The sequence below is a fragment of the Aotus nancymaae genome, unplaced genomic scaffold, assembly GCF_030222135.1.
Source record: "Aotus nancymaae isolate 86718 unplaced genomic scaffold, 86718_ANA_hifiasm-v0.15.2.pri h1tg000014l, whole genome shotgun sequence".
Lineage (NCBI taxonomy): Eukaryota > Metazoa > Chordata > Mammalia > Primates > Aotidae > Aotus > Aotus nancymaae.
Genome location: NW_026988425.1, coordinates 117,774,859 through 117,797,239, shown reverse-complemented (window position 1 = coordinate 117,797,239; position 22,381 = coordinate 117,774,859). Strand labels below are relative to the sequence as shown.

The window sequence follows — 22,381 nt, the reverse complement described above, 5'->3', positions numbered from 1 at the left end:
TGTGGCGTTCCAGTCAGCATGGGCTATGTTTTGGAAAAATGTCATATATCCTTTTGTAATTGGAGAGAGGAACTTTCACTTACTTTATCTCTCAGGTAGTCTCTTCCAAATAGCCAGTTGAATCACTTAGGAATGATAAGAGTAGAGTTAGAGATGCAAGCTTTTCTGTGAAAGAGATTTTCTTTTCTTTGAAAATTTTGTATTTAAAACATTGTCATTTTCAAAAAAAGTTTAAAAATCGTTGTTCACAAAGATGTGTATATGAAAATGAAACCAATTAGTTAAGGAGTTCAGATTTGCCCTTATTTCTGCCTGCGCTTGCTGTGTGGGTAACTGTAGTCTTGTGAAGTGTTTTGCCTCATCCTTAGCAGAAGTTCTGAGGTATCTTAGGACTCTACAGAGCTGTTGAAGAAGGATCCACTGAAGAAATACTGGTGTCAAAGAGATAATTAGGTTTACTCAAATAGCTTTTGAACTTCTCTACTCAAATGTTCCAAAATCCAAAAGTTAGTCCTCTTTTTAACCAACTGAAATTCTATTTCCTTAGAGTCTAAGTTTCTTTCCTGCAGGGTGGCTCTGACAGGGAGTACATGATAACTAACCATATTTGAGTACTTATCAATCAGTGGCTTCATTTTGTACATACTGTTTGCAAAGCTTGGAACTTGTTTTTAAGGTAGAAAAAGATATGACAAAATTGAAGAATTTGGCTTATTATAAAGACCATTATGTACAAATGTGTACTTAAGACTTACCCCACAAAACAATTGAGTTTGATAGCATGCATTTCAGAGATCATGCCTTTTAGTGTTGGGATGATTTTTTAAACTTTTATTTCGGTTGTCTGGGTCAGTCTCTTAATTTGTTTGTTACTTTAACTTTGACATATTTACTGTGTAACTTTTAGCCTGCCATTTTCACTGCTTTGGTTTAATTTTCTTCTTTGTTGGTCCTCACTAAAGTAACGTATTTTTCTAAAGTTCCATGTTCTGGAAAGTTTTAAAGATCAGAATTGTTTCTAGTTCCATGAGAGACAAATACTAAATACAGAAGTTGATAGCAGGGATATATCTAAAATATGAATTTTTAGATGTGACATGGTGTCTTTATACATCACCACTATGACCTTATACCTTTTCTATATCTAATAGTATAAATTGATAATTGTCTGTTTTCAGGGCCAGCAGACTTTTTCTAAAGAATCTGATGGTAAATATTTTTGGTTCATAGCCCATACAGTCATTGTCAACCACTCATCTCTGATGTTTAGAGGAAAAGCAACCATAGACAGTTCATAAACAAACAAATGATATTTATGTCTCCTCAATATATGATGTAGATCAAGAATTAATGTCTCATATTAACTCCCTTAATAAGAGTACAGTAGGCAGGTGAAAATACTTGTGGCCTAAAACAGAGAGGAAGTAAATCTTGGAAATAAACTTCACATTTAATTTTAGATTAGCAAAGTTTTAATTTATGTTAAGTAAATTAGCTTATTGAAATTATCTCTCAGGTATTCAGAAAGTAGTCTGATGCAGTGATATTTCTGCTTCTACCGATTTCCAGTCACTTCACACATTTAGTGTATGAGGTATCATCTCCAGCATTGACATAGTTCAGTTTTCTTTTCTTTTTTTTTCTTTTTTGAGACAGAGTCTCACTCTATTGCTTGGGCTGGAGCAATGGCATGATCTTAGCTCACTGCAACCTCTGCCTCCCAGGTTCCAGCGATTCTCCTGCCTCAGCCTCCTGAGTAACTGGGATTGATTACAGGCGCACACCACCACACCCGGCTAATTTTTGTATTTTTAGTAGAGATGGGTTTTCACCATGTTGGCCAGGCTGGTCTTGAACTCCTGACCTCAGGTGATCTGCCCGCCTTGGCCTCCCAAAGTGTTGGGATTACAGGCGTGAGCCACTGCGCCTGTCCAGGGATAGTTCAGTTTTCATTGTTCATTTTAATTATTAGTTTTAATTCCTCACCTATTTAACGTTCTTGGAGAATTTGCTTAATAGCATAGCAGTGTGGGAAAATACAGTTTACCTTAGGTTTATCAGGCTTTAGGCTTTAATGACAACTTTAGATCTCTACCACAAAAGATTATGTTATTTGCTTCCCTGTAGATGACTGTGTCAGGCCCTACCAGGTGTTACTAAGGCTGATGTTGATCCACTTAACAATACCTGATAAAATGCATGGCTGGAGGCGGTGGCTCACACCTATAATTCCAGCAATTTGGGAGGCCAAGAAGGGCAGTTCACTTGAGGTCAGTAGTTCGAAACCAGCCTGGCTAACATAGTAAACCCTGTCTCTGCTAAAAATACAAAAATTAGTCGGGCATGGTGGCAGCGCTTGTAATCCCAGCTACTTGGGAGACTGCAGCAGGAGAATCACTTGAGCCTGGGAAGTGAAGGTTGCAGTGAGCAGAGATTGTACCACTGCACTCCAGTCTGGGCAACAGAGTGAGGCTATGTCTCAAAAAAAAAAAAAAGATTGGTTATTCATGAGTTCAGAAATGATCGTGGACTCTTGAGGCTGTTGTGTCCATTGGAAGTGCTGGTACCAGCTCTTTCTGACCTGTCTTACCAGAGAGTATATGCTTCAGGTAGTTACTGGGTAGTTGTAGATGATGTTGGTTACATGATAGACTGAAATATTTTGTAAACTCTGAATTCAGTCTGAGAATTGGAAGCCTGCTGTTATGCAGTCTAGACTGATGGAGTTGATTTCAGTTTGGTTTTCCCCTGTTTGTTTTCCCTTCTGTTTAAGAGCTCTAGTGATTGATAATTTTGTCTTTCCTTATGGGAAAGATTCATTTTTTTACAGTTTTTTTCCCCATTCTTCTTTTCCTCAATGGAGCTAAGTAACTATACTATTTCACCCATAGGTTTGAATTCTGGGAAGATTTTGAAGAAGACCATGGGAAAGGGAGAGAGAATGGCTACCAGAGTCTTCATAAGGTGCTAGAGCCTTTCCTTCTCCGGAGAGTCAAAAAAGATGTGGAGAAATCCCTTCCTGCCAAAGTGGAACAGATTCTCAGGGTAGAGATGTCAGCCCTTCAGAAACAGTATTACAAGTAAGTTCTTGTTTGGGTTAGGCCTAAAGGGATTGAGATCAGTACTATGAAACCATTAGATAGGAGACATATATATATATATATATATATATATTTCTCTTTATTTATTTATTTAGAGACAATCTCACTCTGTCATCCAGGTTGGAGTGCAGGGCAGTGGCGCAATCTCGGCTCCCTGCAACCTCTGCCTCCCAGGTTCAAGTGATTTGCCTGCCTCAGCCTCCCGAATAGCTGGGATTACAGACATGTGCCACCATGCCCGGATAATTTTTTTTATTTTTTGAGACGAAGTCTCGCTTTGTTGCCAGGCTGGTGTGCAGTGGCATGATCTCAGCTCATTGCAACCTCTACCTCCAAGGTTCAAACGATTCTCCTGCCTTGGCCTCCTGAGTAGCCGAGACTACAGGCACGCACCATCACTGCCAACTAATTTTGTATTTTTTAGCAGAGACGGGATTTCACCATGTTGGCCAGGATGGTCTCGATTTCTTGGTCTTGTGATCCGCCTGCCTTGGCCTCCCAGAGCCTTGGGATTACAGGTGTGAGCCGTTGCGCTCAGCCATGCCTGGCTAATTTTTGTATTTTTAGTAGAGATGGACTTTTGTCATGTTGGCCAGGCTGATCGTTTAAACTCCTGACCTCTAGTGATCCACCTGCCTCGGCCTCCCAGAGTGCTGGGATTACAGGCATGAGCCACCACGTCCAACCAGAAATCAGATTTTAATTTTTATAAATAACTGCTTGATCATTTTGATCTGTAAATATCTTTTTGTTTTGGGAAATTGCAAATTTGTACTTCCTATAATAGTTTATAGTCATGCAACCATAATCCAACTTCAGTAATTAATAACTAATGTCTATTAGTTCATTTATATATCTTTTCTTTCTTTCTCTCAAATAATTTTGAAACATATTCCAGGTATTTATCTTAAATGTTTTAGTATATATTTTTTAAAAATAAGTTTTTTTTGTTTTGTTGTTATTAATCAAAATTTCAATACTGTTATGTGTAAAAATTTTTAATAATTTCTTAACGGTTTTATAATGTCCAGTAAGGGTTTACATTTTCCTGGTTGTTGTATACATATATATATATTTGTTTCTGCATGTGCCGTTTTGCTTGTTTGGGATTTATGTAAGCTCCATGCATTTTGTTAGGTTGGTATGTCTGAAGTATATTTTAATCCATTTATTTTTCCTTGCTTTATACTTTTTTTGAGGCAAGAAACTGAATTTATGTTTTGTAGATTTTTCTCACAGTCTGGATTTTGCTCATTCCAGCTCAATGGCATTCTTTAATATTTTCAACCATGTATGGTGACTCACACCTATAATCCCAGTGCTTTGGGAGGCTGAGGTGGGAGGATCACTTGAGCCCAGGAGTTTTAGACCAGCCTGGGCAACACAGTGAGACTCCATCTCTGTAAAAATAAAAAAGTTTTTAAAAACCACCTTTCCTCTGAACTGTGTTTTCTGTATACTCATAAATAACTGTAAAGGCTTGATTAGACTCAGATTCACTGTGACTTTAGAGGAAGAGGTATATTCTTTCACAGGATAAATGTCCTCCTTTTTGTGATGCTAGTGACTAATGATGAGCATTGCCTAGACCCATTAATTCATTAGAGAGTACAAAAAGGTGATATTCAAATTTTTTTTTACTCATGTGTTTATTAGGTGGAATAGTTCTATAAAAAGAAACTTTCTCATGTCAGCTGAAAACAGTTCATATAGGAAAGGCAGAATAAGATTCTTTTTTATTTTCCCCATTTTCAGAGGAAAAGATCTACTCTTCTTCAAAGGTTTTGACCAGTGAGATTTACTTTGATATAATTATGAACTCATCAGTTAAACCTATTTATGTTCATTCTGTTGGAGTTATTATCCATATTCATGCTCTGGCAGCCGCATTTTTAGCTAGTCTTGACATAACCATAATAGTAGTTGATAGTTTCTTTGCTACCTGGAGTGATAACGTTTTAGATCCATCTTGTACATTTCCTGCCCCAGTACTAGAGTCAGCCACATATCCAAGAAGTTCTGCATACTGTTTTACTACGAAATGGCATTTGTTTGTTTTTACTCTGAAAATAGTTTAATACTATGAAATGTAATAGGGGAAATAGTGTTACTTGAGTAACAATGTGAATGTGTCAGTTGTTGGATGATATATTTGGTATTGATTAATCGTAGGAGTTTTCTGGCTATTCTAGATACTTCCAGTTTGCTTAAGCTAATTTAATTGAGTTTTTATCACTTCCCACTTAAGAGTCTTGGCTAATACTCTGTTGCCTTCAGGCTGCACAGCATGTAGGATTGAGGAATGCACCAGAGAGCCAGAGAAAGTGAGCAGAGTTACTCTAGGGCCACTGGCATGCCTTGCAGTTCTGTCCACTGGCAGAGGCCCGTCTGCATTTCCCACTGTAGAGCAGCACCCGTCCCTACCAAACCGCACTGCTGGGTATGGCTTCATAGACCGTCGGGTTCCGCAGTGCCCTGGAGTCCAAGGCTGTTGAGTCTGGAGGACCCTCAGAAGACTGGCCTCTTTCTGATGGTTTATAGACTATGGCAAAGATGAGGAAATGGTATTTGGAGACCACATACTGGGCCCTAGGGGTGCTCTTTGCAACTGTGATAAACATTAGTGACAGATATTTTCAGTGGACAGAATTGGGAAATTTGTTTTTAATGGCAAAAATACATGATGAACAGTACTAGAGATTTTATTTGATCTTATTGATCTTACACTGTACTAAAAATCTTACTTCTCAACCACACTAACCTAATTTATTCTACACATACAACAAAGCTAATACTACCACCAACAATATGAATAGTAAAAACAGGTTAAAATTTTTTTTTTCTCTTTTTTGAGATGGAGTCTCATTCTGTCACCCAGCTTGGAGTTCAGTGGCATGGTCTCAGCTCACTGCAACAAGATTTTCTTTAAAGTTTTTTTTAAAATTAATTAGTTTATTTATTTTATTGCTTTTTAAGGTTATATACTACTAGAAATGGAAAAGAGTTTTAAAGTACTCGAGATAGTTTTTCTTCTGTGTGTTTAGGCCACTAATGGAGACATAGGTTTATTTATCTCATTTTAGTTTTGATTTTTAGGGATTGCTTTGTTTAATTTTGTTTTTTAATTATTTACAATATTTGTAGATTTCCAAAGGCGAAGCTACAAAGCCTGGTATGCTCAAAGAAATGTAGCTTCAGTCCCTCTTCCCTCCCTTCTAGTCCATCTTTCCCCATAGGTAATTCTTATGATCATTTTTTGACATTTTAATGTTTATCCTTCCTTTAACTTTTAATTATTAAATAAAAGCAAATGCATTTTAACTTTGAATATCCTCCTTTCCCTTAGATAAATGGTAGCACACCGTAAACATGTTTCTCTGCCTTCTTTTTTTCCTTAATGATGCGTGCTGAAGAGCACACCATAGTATCTTATAGAGATAGGCCTTTATAATGCATAGTAATCCACTGAGGATATATGGTATGGTTTATTCAACCAGTTTCCTTGTGGTAGACATGTAGATTGTTTTACATGCTTTTGTAAATAGCACTGCAGTGAAGACCTTGAGATAAATTCCTAAAAGTCTGATTTCTAAGAGAAGCATAAAGAAATTTCGCCACTCAGAAAAAAAAGTACCTTTAATACTTTGGAGTTTATGATTAAGGATTGTTCATGGTTATGCATGAATATGTTTGTATTTATCCTCCAAATTTGCATATAAAACATACTGATAAATATTTCATCAGATAAAATACCTTTTTACAATGTTAAAATGGGTATATAGCCTCTATTTTATGGTATATTTTAATTTATTTAACTTATCTCATAATGTTAGCTTATTTCCAGTTTTTATATTTCCATGAAGAGTGAGTGACAGTCGTTTCCCACTCAAGCATGCACACACAGATTGACTCTCTTACAGGAAATGCTTGGGGACCTGAAGTAGTTCAGATTTTGGAATATTTGCTTTATACTTACTGATTGAGCATTTCAAATCTGGAAGTCAGAACCCAGAACTCTATAATGGTCTAATGAGAATTTCCTTTGAGTGTCCTGTTGGCAGTGAGAAAGATTTTGATTTTGGAACATTAGATTTTCACATTTAGGATACTCAGTGTTTGTGTACACACACATACGCACACACACGCTTAAATACGTATAAATGTGTGTACATATATGTAAAGTGTATGTGTGTCTATATATGTAAAGTATATGTGTGTGTGTTGTGTATATAGAGAGAGCATTGTTTTCTTCTAGTATTGCTGTGTTCAGCGAGGCTGAAATATCCAGCAGAGTCGTTAACATTCCTAATTCTGACTGGAGATGTGAAGGATTATGGTTAGATGGCAGGAGATACAAAAGGAAATCTTCTTAAACTTTTTTAGGCCTCTTTTTTCCCACAATAACATTACTTTTTCTTATATTCTTCTGGCACCCACAACTTCTGTTTTTTTTGTATCTAGTAGTATCATTGTCATTTTAATTTACAGGTGGATTCTGACCAGGAATTACAAGGCTCTTGCCAAAGGAACAAGAGGCAGCACATCTGGTTTTCTTAATATTGTGATGGAACTGAAAAAATGCTGCAACCACTGCTATCTGATTAAACCCCCTGAAGAAAATGAAAGGGAAAATGGACAGGAGATTCTTCTGGTACGTAGTTCCTCATAATTACTTTCTCAAAAAAAAAATACTTAGTTTCTGAAGGTTCTTTTCATCAAAATGCTCTATTTCCTCCTTGGTGACCTATCAGGGAGCATCAAAGGAAGCTTTAAAAACAGGAGAAAAAAGTTAAATAACTAGGAATGATCTGGAAAGTATAGTATCACAGATACTGGGGAAAAGAACATTTTGGGAATTGCTGGTCAACCAGATTGCTAAGGGCTTCAGAAAGCCTTAAAGATGACTTTTAAAAATATGAATTTTTAGAGATTAGAGAATATTAAAATTTATGTTTCAACATAATTACTGGAATATCTTTTAAATTTTCAGTCCCTCATAAGGAGCAGTGGGAAGCTGATTTTATTAGACAAACTGTTGACAAGACTTCGAGAAAGGGGGAACCGAGTGCTTATCTTCTCTCAGATGGTGAGAATGTTGGATATCCTGGCTGAATACCTAACTATTAAACACTATCCTTTCCAGGTAAGGTGATTCAGTATTTGGGGTTAGGGGCATCAGTCTCTCTCCCCGCCTCCCCTCCCCAACCTTCCTACATTGGGTTGTGTGCTTTGCTTGTTAAAGTAGAAAATAAGAGTTTTCTTGTTTCAAAAAAATTAAGGTTAAGGTCTAGGAGGATCTTAATTTTTACTTTCATGCGTTTAGGCTACCATATGAAAATGGTCATGAGAAGACCATTCTTTTATTATTATTATTATTATTATTATACTTTAAGTTCTGGGGTACATTTGCAGATCTTGCAGGATTGTTACATAGGTATACACATGCCATGGTGGTTTGCTGCCTCCATCCTCCCGTCAACTACGTTAGATATTTCTCCTAATGTTATCCCTCCCCAACCTCCCCACCCGCTGTTATCATGAAGGTGGGTAGGAGGATTAGAGAAAGCCAAATTGGGCAAGAAATAAAAGGATGTCAGATGGCATCTTATTGCAAGTGTATGGTAGAAGTAGAGAGGAAATAAGTGAGCTCAATTCCAGAAGCCCATATCCTCGAAGAGAGGGCAGTATCAGATGTTCACCCCAAACGCTGACCCTGGCTGTGAGGTGGGACCATAGCAGTATTGGTACTTGAAACCTTCCTAGTCCCTGAAGTAAGTGATGATGGCTCCCTCACTTTTCTGTGGAGTTCTTTAACTGGAGTTGTTATCTTCACACAGTTATCCTGTGGGGAGAAGTTTCTTCGGCATAATAACATTTCTTTAGGTGTATATAATCTATTAGAAACTTACTCTGATCTATCTATAGACATGTAGACATATATGCAATTTATGTTGTCTCTTGGCATAGGTTTATAGTGCTTTGATTTTTAAGATTTATTTAAAAACATTTTTTTTTTTTAATTCGAATGGATGAACTCTTCTACCAACTCACATAATAATGTTTGGATTGAAGAAACTTGGAGTCAGTGATTATCTCCTAAGAAGGCCCAGCTTTAAGACTCACTATCAGGTTGTCTTTCAGAATACCCTGAAAGGCATTGTTATATCCATAATATCTTATGTGGTCTTTCAGCTGCTGTCTTAGAATATAGCTTAAGCCTGTGGTTGTTACCAAGAAACAGCCTATTGCAAAAAGTCAGTTCTCTGTCAGTGAGTCAGATCCCTATGAGCTTTCATTCCTAGGGAATCCAGTGATACCAAGTAAATCAAGAATGCATAGTTTCTCTCTCTAGGGAATAGATAAGCTGGATCTGTCATACCTAATCAGCGATTTTTAGATAATTAATGTCCTCTACTGATGGAAATATTAGAAGGGGCATTAGGTTTTCTGATTTCAAGTAAAGGCTCTGAACCTGCCGTTAAATGTATCTTTGGTTTAAGGCTCTGAGTAGAGTAGTCAGTGAGAAAGAAATCAGGGGCTTCTCACGTGTGAGCTGACTTGAGTTAGGTCTGGTGGAGAGAGTTCTGGGGACCTGTAGGCACTTCCACAGAGTCTGCTGCCAGCCAAGTCTCCTTTCAGGTTAGTTTTTGCCTTCTGTAAAATGAAGTATTTTGTGCAGCTCAAGTGGTGATTGTGAGGGTTGAAATGTGAAAATGATTTTATAGAATGAGAAATGCTTTATCAAAGATATAGCATATAGGTGAGAATTCTTTAGTGTTTTATGTGTTGATGGTTTCTCTGTGGTGACATTGTTTTACATGTAAAGCTGATACATGTTCTAATAAAGGAATGGTGCCTGCTAATAAATGCCAGGGGTGCTCTTTGAATTCACATGTAGTTTGGCTGCTCGAACACTTTGCCGTGATTTCAGAGAGTAATTTTTGGCAAAGCTGGGATATATGATGAATTTTAACATTTTCAATGATTCAGCAAAGTGTTTTTTCAACAGAATTATTATATAAATAGTTTTTTTTGGTTTATGTGATATTTTAAGTGATAGTTTTAGCCATATTAGCTAAGAAGAATCATTTATCTGCAGGAGCTTATTATTGGGTGACCTATGGTCCTGTTTCTCAATCTTTGCAGTACCTACAGATACTGAAGTAAATCCAGCCTCTAAGCACGGGTTGGGTTTTCATCTTTCTCCTTTTAGGTCCTGGCAGCCATTCTGATCCTTGGCTAAGCCTAGGCAGCCCTTTGAATCATAAGCTTATAACCTTGAGTCTGTAACTGGAGAGCTCAGGTCAAGTAGGGTGCTTCTTAAGCACAGCTTCTTGATAGCACTTTGCCAGTGCATTCCAGTTATTTTTACTCAGTGGGTGTTCAGGTGATAAAGATTCCATGTCTGCTGTTCTATTCTGAGTGTAGTTGATCTTCCTATCTTACAGTTTTCTTGTGGTTTGTTTTTATAGCGTCTGGATGGTTCCATCAAGGGAGAAATCCGCAAACAGGCACTGGACCACTTCAATGCAGATGGGTCTGAGGTATACTATGCATGGCTTTGTTATCTGGGTAATGTGGGCTCTTCATCAAGGGGAAAGTCTTTCTTTCTTTATGTATTCTGTTTCACAAACAATTCATAGTGCAATTCTTTTGCCTTGAGAAGAAAATGAGAAATCTCTCACATAAAAATGGTATCTTGTTGTCACGCCAGAAAAACAAATATGTGCTTATTTATCCCCCCCATTCTGAGTTGACAACAGAGTGGTTCTCCTAGTAGCTTCCAGATGCCAAATCCTTGGGCCTGGAGTAGTAGGGAAGGGTTGGCCCATAGAATTAATGTTGACATATGTATTGTATTAGAAGGTTCTAATCTCTGTACTCTTTTGGTGACTAAGTCCTAAAAACTATATTTGCTATGTCTCAAATTTGTTGGACTTTTGATACAGTGTGGCTTAATGTTCTTGCTGTCACTAACAGCAACATTTTACCAGTCAGTGTTGAGCTTGGATTTGGCATCATATTTTGTTTGGGGGGCACATATAGAAGAGCTACTTAGGATGAATTAGAAGGTATGGCGACATTGTAGTTTATGCATATCAGATCATCAAATGCCATGGGATTTGAGAGAAGTGGGAGATAAGAGTTTTGGTGTGAATAAAACTGTAACAATGTGTAGAGATAAAGGAAGCAGTGGAGGGAACCTGAAGTACAGGTGTTTCACAGAGAATGCTAATTTCTGGAACCTGAGCCACCTTTTTTTTTTTTTTTTTTTTTTTTTTTAAATAGAACAGTTAGCTTTCTGAAGAGCTTTAAAAACTCTTGATGCCTGTTACTGCGGGATGCTCTGCTGTCTGCCTTTAGAGTCTAGAAATCCTAATTAGATTAGTATTCTGGCAACTTCTGTAGCCTAAAAATTTACTTCTTGAAGAGTTTGGGCATTAATCAGAGATAGGGCTCTGATTCATTAAGGATAAGAGGAATGGAATAATTAGGACATTGGCCATCGGTTAATTCCCATTCCTCCTTTTCTTGCTCTTTGTTTCCTCAACTGTTAAATCATGATGATTCTCATACTCACTTTGTAATATTGCTGTGAGGATTAGATTTGGTAGTCAACATGAAGCACTCATTACATTGCCTAGCACATAGTAAGCACTTTAAATGTCCACTATTTTTATCATATAGTGTTGATCGAAATTGGTTTTGTGTTCCCTACTCTTAGTTTAAAAGATAGTATGAGTTGAAGGTTTCATATTTCCCTGTCTCAGGAAAAAAAAGTTGCTTTTGCATAGCTCCCAGTTGATTCCCACTCCCCATGATGGCTGTATAGAACACAACTTCTCTACCATTTCTGTAGTGTTTTAAAAGTTCCTTTAAAAAATTAAATATTACATGCTTGCTTAGAATATTGGGAAGATGGTAAAGAGTACAAATAAAAAACAGTTGTACAAAAACTCTCATTCTAGATACAACTTGCTGTTCACGTCTTTGGGGGTGTATTTCCATTAGATGGAACCATTTATATGTTTACCTAATTCGGATCATGTTGCATTTAGTTTTATTCCCTTCAAAATTATACTTTGAGGCTAGGTGCATGGTGGCTCACACCTGTAATCTTAGCACTGTGGGAGGCCAAGATGGGGGAGGATCACTTGAGACTAGGAGTTTGAGACCAGCCTGGTCAACATAGTGAGACCTGTCTCTACAAAAAAAAAATTCTCCATGTTATTAAAAATTTTACAAAATTTAATTTTTAGACAAGAACCTGTCTCTACAAAAAATTTTAAAAAATGAGGCATGCACAGTGTTGTACACTTGTAGTCCCAGCTACTCAGGAGACTGAGGCAGGAGGATCCCTTGAGGCCAGGAGCTTGAGGCTGCAGTGAACTAGGATCACCCCAATGCACTTCAGCCTGGGCAACAGGATGAGACCCTTTCTCAAAAAATTTTTTTAATGTTTTCTTATGCCTGTACCATTTATTTATTTAACCACCTCACTCTTAATGGCATTTTTATAATTTTTTAACCTTTGTCAATTTGATAGATTAATACAATATATTATAATCCATATTATAAGTTATCCTTGCCAAAGAGTGGCATAGCAGATTGTTGGTTGATAGATCATTTTCACTCCAGATTTCATTTGTTTTTGATATCTCATCTTAAACTGCCCAGTATTTATCTTTTGCCTTCTCTTTGGAGTGTGGTGGTGCTTAATATTTCTCCTAAGAATCACAGATTATATGGCTAGACACACCTGTTGATCACTTCTTTATTGGAATTGTTTAAAATTCTTGTGAGGCAGCCCTCTCCATTTTTATTTCTATGGCATGATGTTGTTGAATATGACTATTAGAACATGGAGACCTTTTCATTGCATCTCCATGTGTATGCTAAATATACCCATTTATCAAGATGGAACTCAGGACTGCTAGTTTTTGAGTGCTACTTCTCTGCCACAAAGGCATCAGGTTTGACATATATGATCATACTCCCTGAAAATAGAAATATTTCATGTTTTTCTCCCCTGGCTTATATATTCTTTTTCTCTGGCCCCCCTTATTTTTTTGAGCACTCAAACGCAGGCAGGTGCGGCCCACGGGCAGCCACAGTCATTGCTGTGGAAACTGGAGTGTCAGTGCCTGGGCGGTTCTACACATTGCTCTCCAGCCAAACCGGTTTTGATTTTTTTATTATTTTGGCATGTTTTATGGTAATTAAGGATCCTGTGCTTCTCAACACTTCCAATATATGATCTGTTTAGTGCAGCATTTCTATATTTCTCACCAGCCTAACAAACATAAATATTTACATAGTAAAGTATCTCTGTTTATACTAACTGCCTTATATGGCATAATCTACCGTTTCCCTGAAAATAATTGTACAGGTGACTTCCTGGAGTTAATGATCTCCATGATAATTGTTGGTCTGTTTTTATTATTGTTGCTGTTAACTTCTTGTATATTAGTCGTAGCCGGGAGGTGACACTAATTCTCTCGTTCCCATCGCCTGATTAGATTCTACTTTACTCCTTTTGTTCATGGCACTGACTTTGCCTCTTAATCAAATGAAAACTCATTCTACCATCAAGTCCCTGACATTCTTTTAGCCTCCGTAAAGTTTGTCCATCATATCTCACTTTTCTTCACACCTGCAGGGGTTTCCAGGTATAAGGGCTTATTGGACTGTGAAACTGTTTCTGAGAAGGCCACTGCATAAAGTAGTATATTGCATTGTGTACAGGACTTCTGTTTCCTGCTCTCGACAAGGGCTGGTGGCCTGGGAATCAATTTGGCTTCAGCGGACACAGTCGTCATCTTTGACTCTGATTGGAACCCCCAGAATGACTTGCAGGCACAAGCCCGAGCGCATAGAATTGGTCAGAAGAAGCAGGTCAGTGTGGAGAGGCTTCTGGAAATGGCTTTAGGGTGGAGGGCCGAGGGGCTTGCTCAGCGCTTTCAGGATGTTAACAAAATGCTTTTTCCTGGTTTTGCTTTTATTCCCCTGAAGCATTGATTTGTGTTAACTTGCACAGAGATGTTGTCTTTGGGCCCAAGATGAACCTTTTAAGGAACGGTCTTTTTCTCTGTTTGAAAGTACAACATCAATGACTTTTGGTGTGTTCATCTTGAGAGAGATTTATGATGAATAGACTTAGAACTGAAGTTTTTCTCTATTTTAGATATGGAAAAACTAAGTATCCTATTGTTCAAGATGGTCAGTTTTTATTATACACGACAGTGTTAGCTTCAAAGGTACTCTGGTAAACCACACACTTTTTTGTTTATGAATCTCAAAGTCTGTTCTATATTGGATAACTTGTAAATTTCATTCTTAGCCAAAGATTCTGTTTGTTTCCATCAGTGGAACCAGTTATTCTTTAGCACGATTTTTATTGATGGAACAGGACGTAATGACAGCTCTTTAGGGGCAGTTTTATTTAAGACTGTAACCTGCTGCACATAGTAAAAATATTGCATACTTAAGCTGCCTGCTTGGATGGCTTATAGTATTTTATGGTTAGAGAATAAATTCTGTTAAAATTTTCCCCTCTTGGTTTTTGACAGAGGTAATCTTTCTCTTTCTTTGTTTTTTTTTTGCGGGGGTTCAGTCATAAGCATAACAGTTCCTTTTCCTACAGGTAAATATTTACCGCTTAGTTACAAAGGGGACTGTGGAGGAGGAGATCATAGAACGGGCCAAAAAGAAGATGGTATTGGACCATCTGGTGATTCAGCGCATGGACACCACTGGCCGGACGATCCTGGAAAACAACTCGGGAAGGTCCAAGTAAGTGCCAGGAAGATTGGGAGATAGGCAGAATCAAACTGATTTGGCATCCCCGTTGGATATAACAGGATTCTCCACCACAGACATTAGTCTGTTCATTACCTGGAAAATGCCAGGCCGGGACCACCAATAGGATGGCATTCTCACTCTCTTTGAGCTTCTTGGTTCCTTTTTTTGCCGTTCAGCCCCTGCTTATGTACTCTCCTCTCTTTCTTGCCTCTCCCTTCCCTATGCTTTTGGCTGCACACAGGACAGATGACAGTAACAGCAGTGGAGCTTTGTGTTGGGGTCAGCCCAGCATAATGTCACCTTTGACTTTTCAGCGGTGAGAGTCCACCAGATTGGATTGGCAGCTGGTTTTTTAACTATTGGCAAAAATGTTTGTTTGGGGATTGTTGTGCTTTGTGCTTTGTTCTGTTGGAAACAGAAGGGTATAAAAAGAAAGTAATGAAGTTTTAATTGGCTTTGGGAAGAGGCACAGCTACATCTCCTATAGAGTTTACATTTTGAGCAGATTGTTGAGTGTCTTCTGTGGCAGTGTTGCAGCTATGTTTGGGCACAATGGCTCATGCCTGTAATCCAGGAGACTGAGGCGGGCAGGTCACTTAAGTTTAGGATTTCGAGACCTGTCTAACCAACATGGTAAAACCCAGTCTCTACTGGAAAAAAATTTTTTTTTAATTTTCTTTTTGAGATGGAATGTCGCCCAGGCTGGAGTACACTGGGATAATCTTGGCTCACTGCAACCTCTGCCTCATGGGTTGAAGTGATTCTTGTGCCTCTCAGCCTCCTGAGTAGGTGGGACTACAGGTGTGCATCACCACACCTGGCCTGTGTGTGTGTGTGTGTGTGTGTGTGTGTGTGTTTAAGTAGAGACCAGGTTTTGCCATGTTGGTTAGACAGGTCTTGAACTCCTAACCTCAAGTGAGCTGCCTGCCTCAGCCTCCCAAAGTGCTGGGGTTACAGGCCTGAGCCATTGTGCCCGGCTGCAGCTATGTTAAAGGTGTTTTCAAATTAGCCCTTCCTAAATAGAATGTTTTCAGATAGTTTTCTGTTTAAGAGGAACCTAGATGAGAAGAGCTTGGGTCTTTTATTTTGGACCAGAGATGAGAAGGTTGAAAATTCTTGGTGAATGATAACTTTCTGAGTCAGAGGGCAAAGGGAAGAGCTCCATTCTATAACAATGTTAGTCACTTTTCTGGCTTACCCATGCAAGTAGGTAAGGCAGTAGGACTGTAACTGATTTTCTATTCCACTGGGTTAGGGTTACCACCGCAGACTCATTCTGCAGATAGAATGTGAGATGGTTGAGAAATCATTTTTCTTGAGGCAGAGTTTATATTTTCAACAGTTATTTGACCTTTTCCTGAAGGATAGTTATTCTGAAGTAGAACTCTTTAGAGGTTATTTAATGTTCCTACCAACTACATTTTACTTCCACAGCTCAAATCCTTTTAATAAAGAAGAGCTGACAGCTATTTTGAAATTTGGAGCAGAGGATCTCTTCAAAGAACTTGAAGGGGAGGAATCAGAACCTCAGGTAATTAACAATGAAGAAAGGGAAAATTTTTTGAGAAGTATTATCTGTGAGTCTAAATTTTCTGTAAGAAGATTCTATTAGAGACTTCTATAAAGAAAAGTAATTACTTGAAGGACAGTGTGTTTTTCTTTCATAGGAATCTCATAGCTCTTACTAAATTGAGTAGGAAGGAATTAATAAAGCATTTGAGGATACTTTTTGTTTTTTTTTCCTCCCATTTCTGTTTGTTATAATTTTTGAAGTTTCACTTTGTCATTTGTAAATAATAGTTTGAGATATTGGATGTAAAGGATTTAGAATTGAGAAAGTAAATGAAATATCAGGAGAATTGGTTTATTTGCACCAAACATTTTCAGTAAATACTAATAATTTCTGGGCAACTAGGCAACTAATCTGTTGCTGTTTTATTCTATTTGTGTTGGCTTTTGTTCTTTTAGGAAATGGATATAGATGAAATTTTGCGGTTGGCTGAAACGAGAGAGAATGAAGTGTCAACAAGTGCAACAGATGAGCTTCTATCACAGTTTAAGGTATAAAGATCTTTGTGGGAGAGCGTTCTCAGCATTGATTCATTAACTAATGATTACTAATGTTTGTGAACACTTTCTTTGTGCTGGGCGCTCTGCTTTTCTCTTTACCCTAATTGAGTCATATCCTCAGTATGGTTCTCTGAGTTGTAAGTATGTTGTGAATGTAGGCTCTGTGAAAGTAACCACTGAAGTGGGCTATCCTGTGTAGAGTCAGTGTGAGGAGGAAAAGAAAGGATTGAAGAGCGGGCTTGGAGAGCCCGGACGTGTGGCGAGCCAGGACGAGTGGAGAACCAGGTTGTGTGGAGAGCCAGGACGTGTGGAGAGCCAGGACAGAGTGGAGCGTTGTGGAAGATGCTCATAGATCAGGTACCAAAGAGAGGTCAAAGATAGGAAAACAGTAGGTGACAATTTGAAGGCTGCCATGACTTGGCGAGATTTTAATTTGTTTTTTGTTTGTTTGGTAAGCCAGAGAAAGAGGATACGTATCAGTGGTGTCTCATAGTGTCATTGGTGTCTCATATAACAGAAAATTGCATGAAATGAGGACTAAACACAGAAGCTGGGCAACAGATGAATAGGAGGTTGCAGCAGAGAGTATTGGTGTTATTTAAAAGCTTACTGAAAGAGTATAGGGACAGTAAATTCTGTGGCTAGAAAGTTGAAGCAAGACAAGGTTTTGAAAGATGTTACCGTGTTTCTATAGAAGTTGGAGGAAAGAACTTAAATATAGGGAGATATTGAAGGTTCTCAGGAAAGAGATGATTTGATGGCATATTGCCCCAGAGGAGACTGGAAGGGATACAGTCAGAAGCACGAATAGAAGACTTGGTCTTGGAAAGAAAAAGGACAAGTACACTGTAGTGAAGAGGAGGAAAGAGATGCTGTGGGGGTTTCATTTACGCTCTTAATGACTAGTAAAGTAGTGAGGTGTTTGCTTGAGAAGTGGAAATGGTTTGGGACAGCCATGCATGAGTCAGGGAGTTGTTGGGAGGAACTTGATAGGGAGTCAGCTGAATTGAGATGATACAACCTCACTGCGGAGCCAGTCAGCAGGGTCATATGACTTTCACCAGGAATACTTTTGAGGTCAGAGAAATTGGATCAGTTGGCTATCCCAAGGTGGGAGATTGACTTGGGAGGCACAGGAACGTTAAAATGGCAAAGGTTTCCAAGATTCACATGACAACATGGTAGGAAGGATTGACCATGGGTTGATTCCATGGAGGTAGAGATGCAAGAGAAACCTGATGATTACAATGATGGCTAAATGCAGTATGCCCATTAGGATTGAATTGGATTAGGGGAAACTGGGTGAAGTGTTTGGAAGGAAGCAGTATTGTGTGTTGAGTTCCAAAGCTGGCCGCAGGGAGAAATTTCAGTGGAAGAACAAGGATGGAGTTGAGTGGGCCAAAGAGCTGTAGATTAGGGTTCATGTGTCAGGATGCAGAGGATGGGGTGGAGGAGGGTGAAGGTGAACTATTAGTGTTTGTCATAGTCAATTTGGGCTCCTGCAATAAAGTACCATAGACTGAGTGGTTTATAAACAATAGAAATGTATTTCTCACAGTTTTGAAGATTTGAAGTTTGAGATGGTCAGGTTCTGGTGGAGGTGCTCAGGTTGCAGACTGCTGACTTCTTACCTTCCCATGGTAGAGAGAGAGAGAAGCTAGAGAGCTCTCTGGAGGTCTGTTTTATAAGGGCACTAATCCTATTACGAGGGCTGTTCTCCTGACCTCCTAACACCTCACATTGGGAGTTAGGATTTCATCATATGTCTTTTGGGGAGAACATATTCATTCAGTCCATTGCGCTGTTTCAACTCAGTTCCACCTCTGTGACTACTGCTCCTTTCTTCAGCAATAAAAACCAGTGCTTATGTAACTCTTACTGTGTTTTAAGCACTATCTTAACTTAAGGGCTGGTGTCTGGAGTTTAACCACTATGTCCCTTTTGGAAAAGTTAAATTTCTTACTGCATTAACCACTAACGTGCATATTTGCATCTATCTAAATTTTAGTTAATTTTAGCAAAAAGTCATAAGGTGAGTCTAACTTGACTTCACTGTCAGCTCTAAATGACTTTAAGGAATGGAGCAGCCTCCAGAAGCTCATTTATATCTTATAACTGTCCCAAAGGTTAGGAGGGAAGGAATAGGAAGAATGCAGAGCCAGGCTGGGGACTGCCTGCTACTGCCCAGAGGCTGTCAGAGGTGGTAGATGTTTCTGTCTATGCCTCGTCTGGTTCTTTGAAATGCATATGCATAGATGACTTTCTTTCTGGGATACATACTGTTTTAGTACAAATACATATCAGATATTAAATAATATTTGATATGAAATGAAGATAATATTCTTCCAGATTTATTTAAATTTTTTCCCATTTTATGTTTTCATTTTATTTCCTAAGACTAAAGTGCATTTGTGAACATATGAAATCACCACACATCTTTAACTTTTGTATTTTTGATAAAAATGAATAAGGCAACTAGTTGGCTAAATAATGAGTGATTTGAGGTATGTATTGTTTCAGATGACCTCTATACAATTTATAGAAATGTAAGTTCATCATGGATTGCTAGGTATTAAGCATTTTATAATCTAAATATATCTAAATTTTATGAGTATTATATTTATTAGAACATGTATATGATTTTTAACAACTCAGTCAACAAAATTTATAAAAACAATTTGTATCTTTGTAACTGTTTCCCTGCTTTTCAGTAAAATTTATGATATTTGTGATGAACTTGAGGATTTGACAAGTTGATTTTGAGGGGTATAAAGGAAAAAATTAATAGAAAATTGTTTATCTGATTATGTCATATCACAAAATTCCTATTATTATCCACAGTGTCTACTTAGATTAAAAACACTGGATAAATTGGTGTTTTAGCAGATGGTGTTTAGAAATGGGGAAATGTCAGTCAGACAATGGTTGTCTGTTTTAAGGTTGCCAACTTTGCAACAATGGAAGATGAAGAAGAGCTGGAAGAGCGTCCTCACAAGGACTGGGATGAGATCATTCCAGAGGAACAGAGGAAAAAAGTAGAGGAGGAAGAGCGGCAGAAGGAGCTAGAAGAAATTTATATGCTGCCTCGAATTCGGAGTTCCACTAAAAAGGTGATCAAGTGAGATGAAAGATATGAAAGTACTTCTTATGCTGTAAAGGCTACAGAAGTGTTGTTTATTCGAAGGCCTTGCATTGATCCTCTGACACAGAGGCTTCAAGAGTAGAGTTAATACTGTAGGAAACGTAGCAAAGAAAGGTGGAAAAATCCTCAGAGGTCGTGAGCAAACCTGTGAGACATCTGATTTGGTCTTTGCAAATTGGCTCTTTGTGAAGCTGATGAACAGGATCTGAATTTGACAGAAGTTTGCGTTTTGCCTTTGAGATTAGAACCAGTAGTCCTCACAATTTGGCTCTAATTGCCACTACCTTCAACTTTCAGAAAGTCAAACCTCTCTTTGTAACTGTTCACAGCACTTGGTATAAATACTTAGTAAAGGATTGTATAACTAGAAATAAGAAACATATACCAACTACACAACTTACAAAGCTCCATCACAGACACTATCTAATTTGATTGTAACAGCATTGAAGTAAGTAGAACAAGTTTTGTTACCCATTTTGTTGGAGATAATAGACACAGATTTGTCCAAAGTCACAGTAAATCAGTATTAGGTAACACTAGGTACCATTTATTGAGCCCTTACAATGTGCTAGGCATACTTTTAAGTGCTTTAATTTACTGAAAACCCTATGTTATAGATACTGTTGTCTTCATTTTTCAAATGAGAAAGGCACAAAGAGTGAAATTACTTGCCCGAAGAAGTAAACATGAACCTGTTTCATAATGGGATAGTGTAAAAATATCCGAATATTTTTAATCCAGTTCACTTATCATTGTATTACAACGTGTCTGAAAGTGTGACTGTCCTAAATGGGTATTTCTCCATCACATGACCTCTTTCTCCTTATTTGTTAAAGGAAAATTGACTTGTCTGATATGGTAAGAGGTTCTGAGTACTGAAGAATTCAGGTGGCCTGGTCTTGGTCCTTTCACTACTTGCACTTCGCACATGTTACAGTGTGACTTTGCCTCAATCTTCCTCAGGCTCAGACAAATGACAGTGACTCTGACACTGAGTCTAAGAGGCAGGCCCAGAGATCCTCTGCTTCCGAGAGTGAGACGGAAGACTCTGATGATGACAAGAAGCCAAAGCGCAGAGGGCGTCCCAGGAGCGTACGGAAGGACCTCGTGGAGGGATTCACTGATGCAGAGATCCGAAGGTTGGTGGAGGCTCTGTTCTCACTGAGCTTGTTTGAAAGTGCATACTGTCAAGTCTTGGGTTGACTGGATCCTGGACGCTGTGACTGGGTAGGCAGAGACTAATACCTACAAAAAAAGGCAAGAGAAGCTAGGTCCTGTCCCAAATCTTCAGGACGATTCTTCCTTCTCCAAGGTTTCTTTCAGTTGAGATCACTTTTATTTGTTACTCATCTCTCTGTTTCTCTCTTATTCTCTGATTATTCAAAACATTTTCACAAAGAAAGTTCAGCTAGGGGGAAAGAGATAATTGACATACATATATATGCAGACTTAAATATCTGTATATAAAAGGAACAACATAAATCAAAAATAAATATGGTACAAATAAGTCTACCCCTCACTACCTCTCCCTCCCTTACAGTCCCAGTTCCAAGTGTGTTAGTGCTGATAGCAGTCTGCTGGTAGTTTGCTTTAGTTTATTATTAGTATGTACAACATGTTCAGGACCTTGCTTTCCCCCATCCCATTTAAAATCAATTTTAGACATCTTTCTATGTGAGTGCTTACTGTACATTTCTTGGTATCTGATTCAAACCTCTCTGTCCTCCAAAAAATGGAATCTAAAATCGTTGCTTCCACATTATTTTTTTTTTCCAGTTTCCCTATTTTCTTTTTAAAGCCTGAAGAAAACAAAGTATAAGATGGTTTTATGGCCCAATCCATATTATAATTATATTAAATAGTCTTTTAAAGTTAATACATTTGAAGCTATGAGGTGTTTCTTTTCACTTAAATGTTATACCTATTTTTTCCTTGTTTAATTTACTATGGAAAAATATAAATCTTTCAAAATACCGACAGAGTAGCATATAACACATCCCTCTTGTACTTACCATTTTAACAATTTTGAATTTGTAGCCAAACTTGTATGTATATCTGTACACCCCACTGCCTCTTGCTGCCTATCCCTGTATTATTTTGAGAAGAATGTGTTTTCTGCTATGGGGCAGTGTGTTCTATAGCTATGTTTGGCTTAGTGTTTTTCAGGTCTTTAATTTCCTTTTTTTTTTGAGACGGATTCTCACTCTGTCACCAGGCTGGAGTGCAGTGGCACAATCTTGGCTCATTGCAACCTCCGCCTCCTGGG

The 22,381-nt window shown here is 38.1% G+C and overlaps 1 protein-coding gene across 2 annotated transcripts in view; it reads left to right on the top strand.

Moving 5' to 3' along the window:
- The window catches only part of CHD2 (chromodomain helicase DNA binding protein 2), a 128,265-nt gene that overhangs the window by 63,093 nt on the left and 42,791 nt on the right, over positions 1-22,381 (top strand). For both annotated transcript variants that reach the window (XM_021674333.2, XM_012438638.2), the window contains 10 exons: positions 2,892-3,080; positions 7,590-7,752; positions 8,092-8,244; positions 10,574-10,645; positions 13,848-13,997; positions 14,746-14,894; positions 16,338-16,434; positions 16,872-16,964; positions 19,913-20,083; positions 21,079-21,254. In XM_021674333.2, coding sequence (XP_021530008.2) covers positions 2,892-3,080; positions 7,590-7,752; positions 8,092-8,244; positions 10,574-10,645; positions 13,848-13,997; positions 14,746-14,894; positions 16,338-16,434; positions 16,872-16,964; positions 19,913-20,083; positions 21,079-21,254 — 1,413 coding nt within the window. The remainder of the gene's footprint in view (positions 1-2,891; positions 3,081-7,589; positions 7,753-8,091; positions 8,245-10,573; positions 10,646-13,847; positions 13,998-14,745; positions 14,895-16,337; positions 16,435-16,871; positions 16,965-19,912; positions 20,084-21,078; positions 21,255-22,381) is intronic.